The sequence below is a fragment of the Oenanthe melanoleuca genome, chromosome 28 (genome assembly GCF_029582105.1).
Source record: "Oenanthe melanoleuca isolate GR-GAL-2019-014 chromosome 28, OMel1.0, whole genome shotgun sequence".
Taxonomy (NCBI): Eukaryota; Metazoa; Chordata; class Aves; order Passeriformes; family Muscicapidae; genus Oenanthe; species Oenanthe melanoleuca.
The window spans coordinates 2,080,122-2,097,947 of record NC_079361.1 but is presented as its reverse complement, the minus strand read 5'-3'; the positions used below and the strand labels follow the sequence as shown (position 1 = coordinate 2,097,947).

The 17,826-nt window shown below is 53.8% G+C and overlaps 1 protein-coding gene across 1 annotated transcript in view; it reads right to left on the bottom strand.

The window, feature by feature from the left end:
• The window catches only part of ADAMTS10 (ADAM metallopeptidase with thrombospondin type 1 motif 10), a 73,507-nt gene that overhangs the window by 18,200 nt on the left and 37,481 nt on the right, over positions 1-17,826 (bottom strand). The window contains exons 8-14 of the mRNA XM_056512660.1: positions 17,340-17,383; positions 15,229-15,334; positions 14,963-15,109; positions 12,038-12,179; positions 5,856-5,963; positions 3,220-3,365; positions 1,479-1,542 (exon numbers count right to left, since the gene is read on the bottom strand). Of these exons, the coding sequence (XP_056368635.1) occupies positions 1,479-1,542; positions 3,220-3,365; positions 5,856-5,963; positions 12,038-12,179; positions 14,963-15,109; positions 15,229-15,334; positions 17,340-17,383 (757 nt within the window). The remainder of the gene's footprint in view (positions 1-1,478; positions 1,543-3,219; positions 3,366-5,855; positions 5,964-12,037; positions 12,180-14,962; positions 15,110-15,228; positions 15,335-17,339; positions 17,384-17,826) is intronic.

Here is a 17,826-nt window from a genome sequence, read left to right as displayed (position 1 = left end):
CGGGACAGGGCTGATCCCACCCGGACAGGGCTGATCCCACCTGGACAGGGCTGATCCCAACGGGACAGGGCTGATCCCACCCGGGCAGGGCTGATCCCACCCGGGCAGGGCTGATCCCAACCGGGACAGGGCTGATCCCACCCGGACAGGGCTGATCCCAACCGGGACAGGGCTGATCCCAACCGGGACAGGGCTGATCCCACCCGGACAGGGCTGATCCCAACCGGGACAGGGCTGATCCCACCCGGGCAGGGCTGATCCCAACCGGGACAGGGCTGATCCCACCCGGACAGGGCTGATCCCAACCGGGACAGGGCTGATCCCACCCGGGCAGGGCTGATCCCAACCGGGACAGGGCTGATCCCACCCGGACAGGGCTGATCCCACCTGGACAGGGCTGATCCCAACCGGGACAGGGCTGATCCCACCTGGAAAGGGCTGATCCCACCCGGAAAGGGCTGATCCCAACCGGGACAGGGCTGATCCCACCCGGGCAGGGCTGATCCCAACGGGACAGGGCTGATCCCAACCGGGACAGGGCTGATCCCACCCGGGCAGGGCTGATCCCAACCGGGACAGGGCTGATCCCACCCGGACAGGGCTGATCCCAACCGGGACAGGGCTGATCCCACCCGGACAGGGCTGATCCCAACCGGGACAGGGCTGATCCCACCCGGGCAGGGCTGATCCCAACCGGGACAGGGCTGATCCCACCCGGACAGGGCTGATCCCAACCGGGACAGGGCTGATCCCACCCGGGCAGGGCTGATCCCACCCGGACAGGGCTGATCCCACCTGGACAGGGCTGATCCCACCCGGACAGGGCTGATCCCAACCACAGAGAGTTCATCCCATCTGGACAGGGCTCATTCAACCAGGGAAGGGTTTATCCCAGTTGAAGAGGGCTCATCCTACTGGGAGAGGACTCATCCCACTGAGACAGGGCTCACTCAATCCGGACAGGGCTCATCCCACTTTGGAGAGGGCTCATCCCATCTGGAAAGGGCTCATTCCACCTGAACAGGGCTCATCCCTTCTGGAAAGGCTAATCCCACTGTGGCAGGGCTAATCCCACTGAGACAGGGCTCACCCCATCCACAGAGGGCTCATCCCACCTGGACAGAACTCATCCCACCCAGGGAGGGCTCATCCTGCTGGGAAAGGGCTGATCCCATTTGGGCAGGGCTGATCCCATTTGGACAGGGCTGATCCCATTTGGAGAGGGCTGATCCCATTTGGGCAGGGCTGATCCCATTTGGACAGGGCTGATCCCATTTGGAGAGGGCTGATCCCATTTGGGCAGGGCTGATCATCCCCCAAACAGGGCTGATCTCCCCCAGACAGGGCTGATCCCATTTGGACAGGGCTGATCCCCCCCAGACAGGGCTGATCCCCCCAGACAGGGCTGATCCCCCCCTCCATCCCTCCATCCCTCCATCCCTCCATCCCTCCATCCCTCCCAGCCCAGCCCCACTCACGTCGGTGTTGCAGGAGCGGTAGCGCTTCCTCTCTCCCAGGCAGTACTTCCCTCCAATGGTGGGCCTGCAAACAGGGAAGGGGATGCTGAAACAGCTCCAGGCACTGCCTGGGGCAGGATTTTGCCCCGAGGAGCTTGGGGTGGCTGCCCCAGGTGGATTTTCCCAACCCTGCTCTGCACAAGGACTGATCTTGCCTGGGCACGGCTGGAGCACAGCCCTAAAATCTCCCCCAGTGCACAGAGGGTTTGGGGGTGTGGTGCAGCCCCAACACAGAGCACAGAGCTGGACAAAGGCATCCAAACCCTGCCAAACCTTCCAGGGGGCATTACTGAAATGGAAGCAGGCCTGGCTTTATGTTCATGGACCCAACAGCAGCTCAGGTGATACAGAGGGACATGCACAGGGCTGGGGTGGCACTGGAGGAGTGGATTATTGCCAGGAGGAGGGGATTATTGCCAGGAGGAGTGGATTATTGCCAGGAGGAGGGGATTATTGCCAGGATCTTTAATGGGATATTGTAGAGAATGGCCTGAGGGTGCTTCTCCTTCTCACTCCCTTTCCTCCCCCCACCACCCTCCCAAAAATGCATTGATGGAAGAGGCAGAAATTGGTGGGTGAGCCAATTCTCCAGCTGGGACATGTCCTGTCTCCTCAGGGCAGTGCCATCTGTGCCAGCTTTACTCTTCACTCTCTGCTGTTCGCTCCTTGCCAAGCCTTGGGCACTGCCAGGCTCAGAGCAGGGAAGGCAGAGGTTGGGGAAGGCTGCTCCCTTCCCACAGGAGCTGTGTGTGCCTTCCCCAGGGGTTGGGGAGGATGAATCAGGAAAACCTTATAAACATGAGTGCTTAGCAAAAGGTTTTGAAACCATAAGTGAGATAGAAATGATAGCAGTTTTCTACTGTGTGGCTGAGAGCAACAATGTGAATGCTTGAAGGCCTCTTCCCTTTGTTTAGGTAACAAATGCCACAAATACCAAAAAAGCAGCAGACATCCTCTCCAAGTATGACAGGAAAGGTTTGAGAAAAGAAAGCAGTAAAACATGATAATATAGAGATTCCTATAGGTTGTATGCAAATGTTAGAGAATTCGTATCTTGTATTAGATTGGTTAGTGGAAATTAGAATATTCAACATAGAAGAAGATTTATTGTGTTGTAAACGGGAAAATCACTCTCTTACCTCTTACTTCTCTCTCTTACTCTCCCCTTTCATATCTCTGAGAACTCCTGCCCCCTCCACTCTCTTTCTGCCCTGCTCTGAGCTGGCAGCTTTGTAATAAACACCAAACTTCGAGAGCAGAATACAGAGAGCACCTGAGTTTGTCCTGAGCACCGTCCCCACACACAGACCCCCACACACAGACCCCCACACACAGACCCCCACACAGACCCCACACACAGACCCCACACACAGACCCCCACACACAGACCCCCACACACACAGACCCCACACACAGACCCCCACACACAGACCCCACACACAGACCCCACACACAGACCCCCACACACAGACCCCACACACAGACCCCACACACAGACCCCACACACAGACCCCACACAGACCCCCACACACAGACCCCCACACAGACCCCCACACACAGACCCCACACAGACCCCACACACAGACCCCACACACAGACCCCCACACACAGACCCCACACAGACCCCACACACAGACCCCACACACAGACCCCCAGGCAGCCCCCGCAGGGCTGGGGACGCTGCAGGGACAGTGACACGTACCTGGGGCTGTCGCAGTGGCGCACGGACGAGGACACGCCGCCGCCGCAGCTCCGGCTGCACTCGCCCCACGAGGACCAGGAGCCCCAGGCGCCATCCACGCCCTCTGGCCGTGTCCCAAAGGGCACACACTCCCTCTTGTAGCACCACTGCGGGGACACAGAGCTTGGCAGAGCTTTTCTTCCACACCAAAACTTGCTATCATTTCTATACCTTCTTCAGACTCTATGTTCAAAGATCTTTCTGTTATACGTACATATCAGTGTGACCTTCCTGTCAACTCATCCTCCCAACAGTCCACGTCTTTACCATTTTCCCTTCTACCTCTTGTTCCCACTCAAAGGCAAAATAGAGTTTACCATCCTGCGTGAGTGGGCATCCCCAGAAAGCATCTTTGACATCAAGTGCTGAATGGTGACAGTGTGAGGAGGGAACCTGGTTCAAGGTGGTGTAAGGATCTGAGACTGGGGTGCCTGGGTTTAATAATCTCATTTATTATTCTTCTGCACCATTCTATGGATTCCATAGGACAGCCCAGCCATGGCGGCTCCTTCTGCAGAGCCAGCTCAGGGATCTGGGATCCTGGGGAGCCTGAGCTTGGAGCTGCACCGGCCTCAGAGCCAAACTCTCCAAGGCAAAGGGTGCTCGGCTCTCCTTGGGCTCAGTGGGACCAGCAGCATCACCCTGGGGACAGGCAGCACTGAGAAGTTTCCCAGCTGTGGCTGCCCTGGATCCCTGGCAGTGTCCAAGCCAGGTAGGATGCGGATGGAGCAGCCTCAGCTATGGAAGGTTGTTGGGGTTAGCTTCAATTAAAATGCAGATGACCACAGCTTAAGGCCTTGCAATAGTGGTGAGTAAATAGCCACCACCAGAATCTCCAGTTCCATATGTTCATCATTGCCAGAAAGTTCTCTGCTTCCCTTGTTATCATTGGTTCCTTTTTGCTGCAATAATTTCAATATTCCTAATTGCCCCCCCTAAACCCTGCCCTAACTCCCCCCTCCTCCAAGTTTATAAATACCCCTGCCATGCCCTAACACCTGCTTTTGTCCTTTTACCCTCATGGATGAACTATCCCCCCTGTACCATCTTTCCCAGTTTGTTCAGTACAAGCTGAACAGTTTGTTATTTTCTAGTATTAAATGTTTTTAGTTCCCGAACAATCGGGTCAGATTTTCTTTTTGAGTTCAGTGAAGCCTCTCACCCTAATAGCTGGGCTGGGAAGGATCAGAGTCAACAGAAGGTGTCCTTGCCCATGGCAGGGGGGACACTGGATGGGGTTTAAGGTCCCTCCCAACCCAAACCAGTCTGGGATTTTCCTCTAAAGAGGTCCTGGGTCCCACACCTCACATCTTACAACAGCCCTCAGCACAGTTCCAGGTGATCTTGGGTTGGAGCTGCTGCTGCCAGGCAGGGCCAGCATCCCTGGGGGACATGGGCACAGGTACTGCCAGGACAGTGTGAGCTCTGTGAGGCTCAAATGTGTCCAAATGTCCAAAATGTCCTGAGCAGCGAAGGGCTCGGGTTCAAATAAAGTTGAAATTTTAATATCAGCATTGTTGTGTCACTGCTCTGCTGAGGATCCTTGCAGAATCCTCCTGTCCCTGGCCTACTGGGAGACAGATGCTCATGGAAATCTGCCCATGAACTATTTCTCTGAGGCCTGGCTCGTGTCCCACAGCCCTGCAGCCCCAGCCATGGAAGGGTGGGATGGTGCCAGACACGGGCCCCGGGGCTCAGATAATCCCAGGAAGGAAGAGCGAGCTGTGTGCTCCTTCCAGGGCTGGGAACCCACCCTGGAGCTGCTGGCACGGCCTCTCCCTGCTCCTCCCCAGCCAGCTCTGCATGGGCAGTGGCAAAAACGCACACAGGCTTCCCAGGAATGCCAGCTCACATCCCTGGGAGCACCAGCCCCTCCAGAGGGGATCCCATGTGGGGATGCTCTGCAGGCACAGCCTGGATACTCCACAAAATACTCCCAGTGAGTCCTGGGGACTTTTCCCTTTCCCCTTTTTTTCCCTTTTCCCTTTCCCCTTTTTTCCCTTTTCCCTTTTTTTCCCTTCTCCCTTTTCCCTTTTTTTCCCTTTTTCCCTTTTCCCTTTTTTTCCCTTCTCCCTTTTCCCTTTTTTTCCCTTTTCCCTTTTTTTCCCTTCTCCCTTTTCCCTTTTTTTCCCTTTTCCCTTTTTTCCCTTTTCTCTTTTTTTCCCTTCTCCCTTCTCCCTTTTTTTCCCTTCTCCCTTCTCCCTTTTTTCCCTTTTCCCTTTTTTCCCCTTTTCCCTCTTTTTCTCTTTTCCCTTCTCCCTTTTTTCCCTTCTCCCTTTTCCCTCCTCCCTTCTCCCTTCTCCCTTCCCTTCCCTTCCCTCAAGGGTTTTGAAAAACCCTGGCTAAAAAGCAGTTATCCCATATTCCATATTCTCCATCCCATATCCCACATCCCAGCCCTGCCCAAGCTGAGCTCTGAGCTGGACCCCGTGGTGGTTTCTGGGCTCCTTGGCCCATCCCAGCCTCCCTCCAGCACAGCTCTGGCAGTCAGGACAGGCTGCTGGCTGCTCCTAAACCAGCTCCACGCCCCCAGTGCAAACAATAATCCCAGTTTTGGTGGGAAAGGGACCCAGCTGGGCAGTGCCCAGGCTGCTCACCCCCTTGTCGATGGTGTTGGTCTGGCAGATGGTGCCCTCGGCCGCGGGGATGCTGTTGGTGATGCAGCGATTGCTCTTGCTCAGACACCACAGCTCGCTGCACACCTCCTGCAGGGAGGGAGGTTTGGGGGAGACAGGACGAGAGAGACAAAGAAACAAAACCCAGATTAGGATTTGCTTGTGCCAGGGGCGGCGTGACCAGCTGGGTGGGACATGGGGACACACGGACACAGGGACATGGGGACACTGAGTGGCTTCAGCATGGTGGGGACAATGAGATCACACCCTGCCAGCTCTGCCCCTTCTCTGAGCTCAGCCTAAGCACTTGTGGGGTTCTATGTTGGGTTGATGTGGCCAGAAATGTGAATTCTGTCCCATCTGTTAACCCAGCTGGGGCAGTGCCCCTGATCTCCTGGCACACATTATCTGCTCATGGGCCATCTTTAAACCAGCTGGGCAATCATCTTTATCTTTCCCCAGCCCATCCTCCCTCCAGGAGATATCTCCTGTTAATGGCCAGTGAGTCCCAGGGCATGACTGATAAAATTCCATCATCCCACTGGGAGATGCTCCAGCCAGGGGAGCAGCCAAGCCTTTCCTACCCAGATAAAAACTGAGATTTTGGACAGCAAGTTTCCATCTTTGCACTGGATTCCAGAGGAAAACCAGACCTTTGCACATCATCCCTGGAGCTTCAGAGGAAACTGCACCTTCTCCAGGAGCACTGCTCCAGCTGAGCCACATCTGCCCCTGCAGGAGGATGCAGCCACCATTGAATGGGACTGTGCCAACACCCTGACTGACTGACGGGTGTCAGCTTGGATTCTGACTCTGGCAGGGCTGGGATTGTTCTGTGTAATACTGCATTTCTATTTGAATTTTCCTAGTAAAGAACTGTTATTCCTAATTCCCGTATCTTTGCCTGAGAGCCCCTTAATTTCAAAATTATAATAATTTGGAGGAGGGGGTTTACATTCTCCATTTCAAAGAGAAGCTCCTGCCTCTATTTGCAGACACCTGTCCTTCACACCAGGACAGGTTCCCTGGCTCAGGGTGTTCCCACAGTTAAGTTTTTCTGTTCTGCTTGGGTGGTGAAGACAAAACTCTCCTATTCCAGCTGAGGACTCAATCTATTCAAACTTCATAAACAATGTGAAAAGAGGAGGGCAGGCAAGCAAGCAAGGAGGATGAAACTTCATAATTTGAGGCTATTAATTGGACAGTTGATTTCTGTGTGCAAATGGACTAAAAACTATAAAAATGTGAGATTTCCTCACCAAGCTCTCTATTGCTTCCACCTTGGAGCCATCCAGGCAGTGACACTGCTACTGCCCTTTGAAGGCCCCTCAATAAATTCAATAAATTCCATTTTATTCCTCTTAACTCTGTCTGGCCTCAGCCCAGGCTCAGGTGGCAGAGCTGACCCCCATGTCCCTTGGGCTCCTCAGCTTCCCTATAACTCTTGTTTCCCTATAACACAGAAAGATATTATGGGGTGGATTTAACTGTTCTAACTATAAATATGAACCAAAGCATTAGTGTTAAGTAAATAGATGTTAAAATATCCCTTAAATTTGAATAGTAAAAAAAATAAAGGCCCCTGCTGCTTCCCCAGGGAGGAAGAAAAAGAAAAAAAACCTCTTTTTTTTCAAAGAGGAAGAAAACTTTTGTTTGGACTGTTATAATCCTTAAAGTGTGCCACATAGTTAATACAGTCCTCAATAATAGTTCTAAAAAAACTGTTAGTTAAAAAAAAATTTTTACAAAGTAATCAGAATTCCATTCTCCTGGGCAGATGATCTCTGTGACATCAAGACCACAAAAAAACTGTTCCTTGTAGAGAAATCTCCTCTTACAATGAATTAATAAAATACTATTTTAAAAATGATAAACTGACTGAATTTTTCTGAATGTTTTCAGTATAAAAAAAATGAAATGTGTGAGGGAAAGAAAAGCAATCTAAAGTTTTATTCTGAGTTTTTTCTTATAGTTTCTAATAATAAAATTTCTATTTGTACCACTTCAAGTTAAGCCTGTTTTACCTTCCTCCTAATCCTATCTCACATCAGAGCTGGAGATGTCCCTGCTCACAGTGTGAGGTGCTGGACACCTCCAGCCAGCCTGAGAATCCCAAAGATTCCTCTGGAATTTTTAGAGTGGTTTTCTCAAGTAATCAAAATAATGCCAGATGCAGAGCCAGCCCTTCAGAACTGGGCACCTCTGGGTGTCCACTGGGTGACTCCAGACCTCTTTCCTGGAGGTTTCCTGAGCCACAGATCCTGAGCTTCAGCCCATCCTGATCTCTTAGAGCTCCAGGAAACAAAAAATCTTCTCTTGGCTGTTGCAGGACCCACCCAAAAGTGAAATCAGAAAGTCCAGGCCCTTTCCAGCTCCTGTGGCACTCAATGCCACAAAGCACTGCAAAGAAACCCCTAAAATCTCATTTCTGAGGTTCCTGCCTGGTCCCCATCCTGCTCCTGTTCCTGTGGAAAATTTGCTGCTTTTCAGCTTGTCCTGACTGGGGTTACCCAGGAGATGTTTCACAGGTTCACAGTGACAGAAACTGTCCTGGGGTGGGGACAGCCTGAGCTGCCACTGCCATGGAATTGTGGCATTCACCTTGGGAAAGCCCCCTGAGGTCACCAACCATCACCCCAGCACTAAATCATGTCCCCAAGTGCCACAGCACAGGTTTGTGGGCACTTCCAGGGAAGGGGACCCCACCACTGCCCCAATGCCTGTCCCACCCTTTCAGTGAAAAAATTGTTCCTGATATCCAATCTAAACCCACCCTGAGCACCTTGAGGCCATTCCCTCCTGTCCTGTCACTTGTCACCTGGGAGGGACAAGGCTGAGCCCCCCTGGCTGTCCCCTCCTGTCAGGGAGTTGTGCAGAGCCACAAGGGCCCCTGAGCCTCCTTTTCTCCAGGCTGAGCCCCTTTCCAGCTCCCCCAGCCCCTCCTGGTGCTCCAGCCCCTTCCCCAGCTCTGCTCCCTGCCCTGGACACTCTCCTGCCCCTCAAGGTCCTTCTTGGGGTGAGGGTCCCAAAAGTGACCCAGGATCTGAGATGCCTCAGCAGTGCCAGCACAGGGGACAGTCCCTGCCCTGCTGGCCCTGCTGGCCACACCATTCCTGACACTAGCCAGGGTGTCCTGGGCATTCTTGGCCACCTGGCCACGCTCTGGGTCCCTCCTGCCTGGCACAGTGACCATCACCCCCCTCCTGTCCCAGGGCAGCAGTGACCCAGCAGGCAGCTCTGCCTGTCCCCAGTGAGGTGACAGCACCTTCCTCACCCTGGGCTGGATCAAACCTTCCAGCCCCTCATTCCTGCCCCAGAGCAGCAACCCCAGAGCAGAGACCCCAGAGCAGAAACCCCAGAGCAGAGACCCCAGAGCAGCAACCCCAGAGCAGAAACCCAGGAGCAGAAACCCCAGAACAACAACCCCAGAACAACCACCCCAGAACAACAACCCCAGAGCAGAGACCCCAGAGAAGAAACCCCAGAGGAGAAACCCCAGAACAACCACCCCAGAACAACAACCCCAGAACAACAACCCCAGAGCAGAAACCCCAGCCCCAGAGCTGCAGCCCCAGAGCTGCATCCCATCCCCAGGAGTGGCTGATCAGAGACTGGGAACCCTCTGTGCTGTGCTGGGAGGGTGGAGGGATGATCTGGGGATTGCTCTGCTCCCCTCCAGCCCCTAGGACAGCAGAGTGCCCCAGGAAGAGCTGGCAAAGGGAAACCCCGAGGGATCTGTGCAGGGGCTGTGATCTGGTATCATTTGTTGCACCAGAGCTGCAAAGGGAATTTGGCTCCCAGCCCTTCCCCAAGGCCAGCTGCAGATGTCTGTCTGTCCCATCTCCAGGCATCCACCCCTCTGTGGGGCTCTGGCAGAGCCAGAGAGAGCTCTGGGGAGCAGGAGCCCCTGTCCCTGTCCCCAAGGGCTTCCTGGTGACCTCCCAGCTTCAGTCATAGAGCCACAGACTGGTCTGGGTTGGAAAGGACCTGAAAGATCACCTTGTTCCAACTCTAAGTAAATGACTATTTAAAAAATGATAAATTTTTAAATGACTGACTGAATAATTTCCTGAACGTTTTCAGTATTAAGAAATTGAAATGTGTAAGGGAAGGACTGACACATTCACTAGATGGGGCTGCTCCAAGCCTGGTCCAGCCTGGCCTGGAGCCCTCTCCATCCTCATGACACCTCTCCTGCCCTGCTGGCCCCATCCCTCTGGAGTTTGTTTCCAGGGGCACAGATGGGTGGGTTCACACATTGATGTCCCAGATTTTCCTGCACACAGAGCCCTGGTGCCCTTTGGGTTTCTCTCAAACCACAACAGGGCTGGAGGGGTCACCCAGGGGCATCTGTGTGACCCTTGGATCACACAAGTGATGTGATCAGACACAGGAATGTCTGCCTGGGCTAAAAATTAACTGGGGGACAGGGGGAGGTTCCCATTCCCTCAGCTGAGCAGACCCCAGTGGGTGGCATCTGACATGGGACACCATGAAATGGAAAACCAAATTCTTGGAAGTCAGACTGTTCCTGCTACATCCCCCCCATGTCCAGCAGGCTCTGGGGCCCTGGGCCATGTTCAAGGCACTCCTGGGTCCTGCTCAAGGCATCAACTTTGCCCTGCTGTCTCCAGGATGAGCTGGTGGCACCACCAGGAGCTGGGCAGTGCCAGCCTGGGTCACACCAGGGCACTGCCATGGCACAGCTGGGCTGGGCTTTGCACACAGACACAGAAACCAAACCCTGAGCTGCTGTGTTTGCTCCTTCACAGCTTTCCAGGGCATGGCCTGGAGCTGGAACAACCTCTGAGATCACTGAGTGCCACTTTTGAACGACCCCCGAATTTCCAACCAGCCCAGAGTGCCACACCCAGTCCTACCTTGGACACCTCCAGGGATGGGGACCCCAAACCTCCCTGGGCAGCCCCTTCCAATCCCTGACCACCCTTTCCATGGGGAAATGAGCCCCTGCTGCCTGTGATCCCACTGCTCCTCTGTTTCCCCCAAAAGAATGTGGATGCTTTAAGGAGCTGAAGCAGCCCTTCCATGCAGATGTTCCCTCACCACTCTGCAGACCCTTCAGGACATTGAGAACAGCAAAGTGCCAGGCTCAGACCCAGGAAAACTCTTTTCTGCTGGAGCAGCCCTTCCTTTCAGTGTTTTCCTGGGTTCAAAGAGCAGGAGAGGGGGGTTAGGTGGGCAGCAACATCCCTCACCTCACTGGGACAAAGACTTTTCTCTTCCTGAGCTTATGTGAGCAGCACAATGACTGCTGGTAAGGATTATGGAAAATATGTCCTTGTACAAAGAGAGGGGGTGAAGGGGACCCTGGGGACCAGCAGCAGCCAAGGAAGAGACAAGAAATCTCTTACCATGGGATTAATCTGAGCCAAGCTGAGCTGGGACCAACATTTAAGGACGGGACACCCCCTCCTGTGTGCTCTGCCAGCACTGGGAGTGTTGGGGAGGGAATAGAGAAATCTTATAAGTGCCTAGCAAGTAGTTCTGAAACAACAGGTGAAATAGAGATGTTAGCACACTTTGACATAGATGCTGAAAACAGTCATGTGAAGGTTTGAGGCCTCTCCCTTTGTTTAGATGATACCAAATGCCACAAACACCAAAGAACCAACAGACATCCTGTCCCAAGGATGGCAGGAAAGGTTTGAAGATAAGGGTTACAGATAAGAAAGCCATAAAACATGGGAATTTAGTAGTTCCTATAGGTTGCATGCAAATATTAGGAAATTAGTATATTGTATTAGATTGGTTATTGGAAAATTAGAATATTCATTGTAGAAGAATACTTATTGTATTGTGAAGGGGAAATCACTCTCTGCTCTCTGCCCTCTTATCTTTTCTCTCTTACCCCTTAGCTCTGATTTCTAAGCTCTCTCTTGCTCTCATCTCTTACTCTCCATGCCCCACACTCTTTCTTACACCCACACCCTCACAATAAACTGCAAACCTGAAGAACAGATAACAGCGAGCTCGTGAGTCTGTCCAGCGCCCGTCCAACAACCCGACCCCACCCGGGAGCTGGGCAGTGCCCTGGCCTGGGGCAGGACAGTGCTGTGGGCAGCGGGGGCAGCCCCACGGAGCTTCCCTCCCCTGCCACCCCCTCCCCAGCCCTGAACCGATAGTAAAGCAGGAAGGCTCTCTACCCCGTATTTACACTGGCGGGATTTGACTCCGTACTGGAAGCGGCACTGCTCGTCGGCATCGTACGCCTGGCCCGGGGCCACCGTGGGGTAGATGAAATCCTGCTTGGGAGGGGCGTTGTTCAGGCACAGTCCCATCCCGGAGCTGGAAGCAGAGAGGGAGAGGCAGAGCTCAGCAGGGCTGAGGGGACAGAGGAGCTCCCGGCGCCGCCGGGCTGAGCTCGGCCGAGTGACGGGACAAATCTGGGTCGGGGGAGGCACATCCTGGGCCCAAGGTAACTCTGGAAGTGCTGGTTGCATGATTCTATGAACCCTGGAATATCCTGACTGGATCCCTCAGGGATCATCAGTGCAGCCCCTGGCCCTGCCCAGAGCCCCCAAATCCCACCCTGAGCATCCACTGTCCAAACTGTGGGGAAGGATGAGGAGTTGACAGGAAGGTCTCACAGATATATATGTATAACAGAAAGATTTCTGCCTGTAGAATCTGCAGAAGGAATAGAAATGATAGCAAGTTTTGATGTAGAAGAAAAGAATTGCTGAGTGAGTTTTACTGGGTAACTAAGAAGGCAAAGAGCAGGTGAGTTGGAAAGGCTTTTATGACTTAGAGCAAAGGAGAAATCCACCTCAAACAAAGGATGTTTTTACCAAGCAAAAGCATTTTCACAGACAAAAATGCCATGTTGCAAATAGAGAAAAAAAATCCCAGGATTTTCCACTGCAAGAAAACTGAAAAACAACTTCTCTCTTAACCTGTAACACACTAACCTTGTGTGACTGGAAAATCATAACATGAATATGTAATGTCAGTAGCTATGATAGGCTATAGGTGACAGTAAAAATATCGACTGGTTGTCATGTTTTAAGATGCTCTGAAATGAAAAGTATTTAATGCATTGTAACCAGAACTAGAAGGAGCTTTCAGAGGAACCCACAGCTGTGGCTGAAAAGGCTTCGGGCTGGGCTCTTGTCACTCAGGACCCGCGAATTGCTGCATCATTCAGACACAATAAACAGCATTTTAAAGAGCCCTCCAGGAGCTCTGCATCCTCATTTTAGGCTCTTACACCAAACGCTCCTGCAGCTCTGGCAGCCTTGGGGCCGGGACCATTCCCTGGGGAGCCTGGGCAGTGCCCAGCACCCTCGGGGGGAAGAACCTTTCCCTGAGCTCCATGCCAGCCCTGACACAGCTCCAGACGTTCTGCAGGCTGTTGCCAGCCCCTGGTTGTCCCTGTGGCAGAGCCTGGGTGTGCCCAGCACCCTCAGGTGGGCAGAGGAGCTGCCCCTCCCCACCCAGCTGTGAAGCCCCCTTTCCAAGCCCAACCTCCTGCTTGCCAGACTTTTTGTAGAAACATCCAAATTCAGCCAGAAACTCCTTTCCCTCCCCTTTCCTCGCTCCCCCTAAATCAAAGGCGCTGTCATCACCCCCAGCCCCAAACCCTGCACACTCCGTGTCCCACTGGAGGTTCCTGGAGCAGGATGGACTCTCCATCCTCCCCCAGGGCTGCCAGGAGCTGGGGGTCAGCAGAGGACGGGGCAGCCTGGCAGGGCCAGGGGGACAGGGCTGCCACATGTGGGGTTTGCTGCCGAGCCTGCTTGGACACAGGACACAGGGAAACCTCGGGAGGAGTCCTGGCTGCTGCTCTGCTGCTCTGCTCCCTGGGGGCTTCCCTCCACCCTGACCCCACACTGGTGCTGCTTCCACTCATCCCTCAAGCCCTGCCCTTCCTTTGGGAAGTGCCACTGTCCTACAAAAAACCTCACTAAAACCTCACCAAAAGGGATCCCAAAGGATTGGTTTGGGATAGAAACCCAGGGGCTGCCTGAACCCTGCAAGGGTTTGATTCAGGCATGGTGACAGCCTCGAACTCTGGGGTTTAGGAGCCTAAATCATGGAATGGTTTGGGTTGGGAGGGACTTAAAACTCATCCAGTGCCACCCCAGCCATGGCAGGGACACCTCCCACTGTCCCAGGCTGCTCCAATCCCAATGTCCAGCCTGGCCTGGGACACTGCCAGGGATCCAGGGGCAGCCACAGCTGCTCTGGGCACCCCCACCCTCACAACAAAGAAATTCCTGCCCAATAGCCAATCTAAACTGCTCTCTTTGAGTTCACATGCATCCCCTCTTGTCCTGTCCCTTCTCCTGAAATTAAAAAAAAAAAAAAAAAAAAAAAAAAAAAAAAAAAAAAAAAAATCTGAAAAAAGCTCCTAAAGCTGCTTTGGAAGAAAAAGAAAACCAAAATCTTTGCTCTGAAAATTCCTCCTCACTGCCTGGAGTAAGCACCTGCATGATGCAGACCCAGTCCTGCCCCCAGACCCTCCTTCCCCACCACACCAACCCTTCTCTGCCATTCCTGGCTGGACCTCAGAACCACCCAAATGCCTCCAGGGGGGACTGATCTATCTGTGAAGTTTCTGGATGTGGGAAACCCAAATAAAGCTCTCTCAGCCACAACATAACGGGTTTAGATGTTCAACAGGCAGGAAAAACCCAGGGAAGTCTGAAGGAAGGAAAGAATGTGACTCTGGGGACAGGGTGAAGTGCTGGGAGACAAGACAGGAGGTGCTGGGGGGTTTGGGGGTCTGTTGGTGGATTCTGCAGGGAAGCAGCTTGGATTTCTCAAGGAAAACATAAGAGAAAATAATTACAAAAATGATGGTGCACCTGCAGGGTGCATGAGAGACCTGACCAGGGCTGTCACCTCTCTTGGACCACTGGAATCATTTCTATCCTTGCTGCCACAAACCACCCCATATAAGTGTTGTGCTTTAAATAATAAAGGCTTTTTGCTTGTGGCTTTTTGCTTCTCCATAGCACAAAGAACCTTTGTTGCTGATTTCCTTGTGCCTCTCCCAAATGCAACAGGGGCTCTCACAAGAGATGAGAGGAGGCTGGAGGAAGGGCAGGGAGGGGTGGATTCCTTACTCCAGGAAGCTGGTGATGTAATCCCTGCTGCAGGTGGACCAGACAAAGGGGTTGGTCTTCATGGTGATGTGAGCTGCCATCAGCTTGGCCGTCTCCTGCCCCCGCGAGCCGCAGCTGTTGCCGACCCCGTCGTGGTTCATGCCAAACCTGGAGGGCACAGAGAGGAGCTCAGCTGGGTTTGGGTGCAGCTGGATGTCCCCCAGGAAGGGTTTTCAGCCCCCAGGAAGGGTTTTCAGCCCCCAGGAGCCGTGGGGGGCAGTGCTCACGTGTGGCCGATCTCGTGGGCGATGGTGAAGGCGGTGGCCAGCCCGATGTCCTCGTTGATGCTGCAGCTCCTCTCCCGCTCACACATCCCCCCCACGGGGGCCAGGCCTGGGAGGGGACAGAGCTGTCACACAGGGCCACCACAGGGTGCCTGGTAATCCTTGCCATCAAGAAATTTTACCTAAAATCCAATCTAAACCTCCCCTGGCACAGCTTGGTGCTGTTCCCTCTCCTCCTGTCCCTGTTCCCTGGAGCGCAGCCCGACCCCCCCGGCTGTCCCCTCCTGTCAGGGAGTTGTGCAGAGCCAGAAATTCCCCCTGAGCCTCCTTTTCTCCAGGCTGAGCCCCTTTCCAGCTCCCTCAGCCTCTCTGGGGCTCCATTCCTTTCCCTGCCCATGCTCTACCACCACATTTCATCAAATCCAAGCTGAGCCTGGCTCAGCTCAGCCCCAGAGTTCAAGGACAGGCTGAGTTAAACTCCTCAGTGGATTTTACACACTCTGTAACACTGAGCACAGCCAGTTCCTTCTCACCATTGCTCTGGGCTTTGGGATGGACTCATGGCTCTTACAGGCCATGGTCACTCAGCACTGATGGGAAATTAACAGTGACAGGCTCAGAAATGCTAAGAAAGGGTCAAAATCCTCTGAATTCTGTATCCAAATGTGCAGAGGGGAGCAGTCCTTGGCACAGCCCTGGTGGAGGAATCTCAGTGAGCTGCACAGTTCTGGGCCATCCAAACCTTGCCAGGGACAGCTGAGCAAGGATCCAACCTGGGTTCTGCCTGGCACCCAGCAGGAATCCAGCATGGCTCACTGGGAGGGCTGGATGGTGCTGAAATCCCCCTGAATTGTGCCAGCAGATTCTGCCCACCCCACCACAAACTGTGCCACTGCCCCAGGCAGGGAGGGGCCAGTGGAATGATTTGAGCCATCCCAGCTCCCCCAGCCTCAGGGGTCAGAGACCCAGCAGCTCTGCCCTTTGCAGGGCAGTGATTCAGAGCAGAAATCCCTCCCTGCCCGCTCAGTCTAGACCAGGGCGAGACAAAGGAGCAGCTGCAGCCAGAGAGGGCTGCAGGGTCTGGCTGTGCCAATAAAGAATTCCCTCTACAGTCATCAAAAACTGTCAGATTTCTCCCTGCTCAGCCAGGAATACTCCAGCAGGACATGGACAAGCCCTAAAAGCGAGTGGTTCTTAATCATGAGGCTGGAGCTGGCCCAGGGGTGGAACAGAGGAGAGTTCCAGGGCCCTTCCATCCTCAGGGCTCCTGGTTTAGCATTCACAGAAGGGATGAGAGGCTGGAAACCACTGATCTGATCCTGGCCCTGCTGCTGGTGCTGGGGCAGGAGCTTCACCTTCACTGGGAAGGGATGGCACTGGTGGGAAATGGGATGGAACAGCTGGGATAAAGGATAGCACAGGTGGGAAGGGATGGCACAGGTGGGAAAGGGATGAAACAGGTGGGAAAGGGGATGGCACAGCTGGAAAGGGATGGCACAGCTGGAAAGGGAATGGCACAGGTGGAAATGGGATGGAACAGCTGGGAAGGGATGGCACAGGTGGGAAGGGATGGCACTGGTGGGAAGGGATGGAACAGCTGGAAAGGGATGGCACAGCTGGAAAAGGGAATGGCACGGCTGGAAATGGATGGCACAGATGGAAAGGGATGAAACAGCTTCAAAGTGATGGCACTGGTGGGAAATGGGATGGCACAGCTGGAAAAGGGAATGGCACAGCTGGAAAAGGGAATGGCACAGGTGGAAATGGGATGGAACAGCTGGGAAAGGATGGCACAGATGGGATAAAAGATAGCACAGCTGGAAAAGGATGGCACAGCTGGAAATGGATGGCACAGGTGGGAAAGGATGGAACAGCTGAAAGGGGATGGTACAGGAGGGAAAGGGATGAAACAGCTGGAAAGGGATGGCACAGGTGGGAAGGAATAGCACAGGTGGGAAGGGATAGCACAGATAGGAAAAGGGAATGGCACAGCTGGAAAGGGATGAAACAACTTCCACTGGCAGAGGTGGGAAAGGGGGTGGCACAGGAGGGATAAGGGATGGCCCAGCCCACACTCCCAAAGTTCTGCTGAGGGCTGTGGGAATTGCACTCACCCAGGGTGCCACAGGGCTTGTTCTTGTAGATGCAGATGTCGTACCTGGGGAGGAGAGAGGGCAGCGTTAGGGACACTTCTGATTTTGGGAGTTGTCATTTCGCTGATGTGTTCACATCCAAACCCTCCAAAGCACCTGTGGAACATTTCTGGGCTGGAAACACCAATGGTGCCAGGCAGGACAACACTCACTGAGGGTTTTAACTCAGCCTGTCCTTGAACTCTGGGGCAGAGCTGAGCCAGGCTCAGCTTGGTTTTGATGAAATGTGGTGGTGAATGAGCAGGGAAGGGAACAGAGCTGGAGAAGGGGCTGGAGCACCAGGAGGGGCTGAGGGAGCTGGAAAGGGGCTCAGCCTGGAGAAAAGGAGGCTCAGGGGGAATTTCTGGCTCTGCACAACTCCCTGACAGGAGGGGACAGCCGGGGGGGTCGGGCTGTGCTCCAGGAACAGGGACAGGAGGAGGGAAAACAGCACCAAGCTATGCCAGGG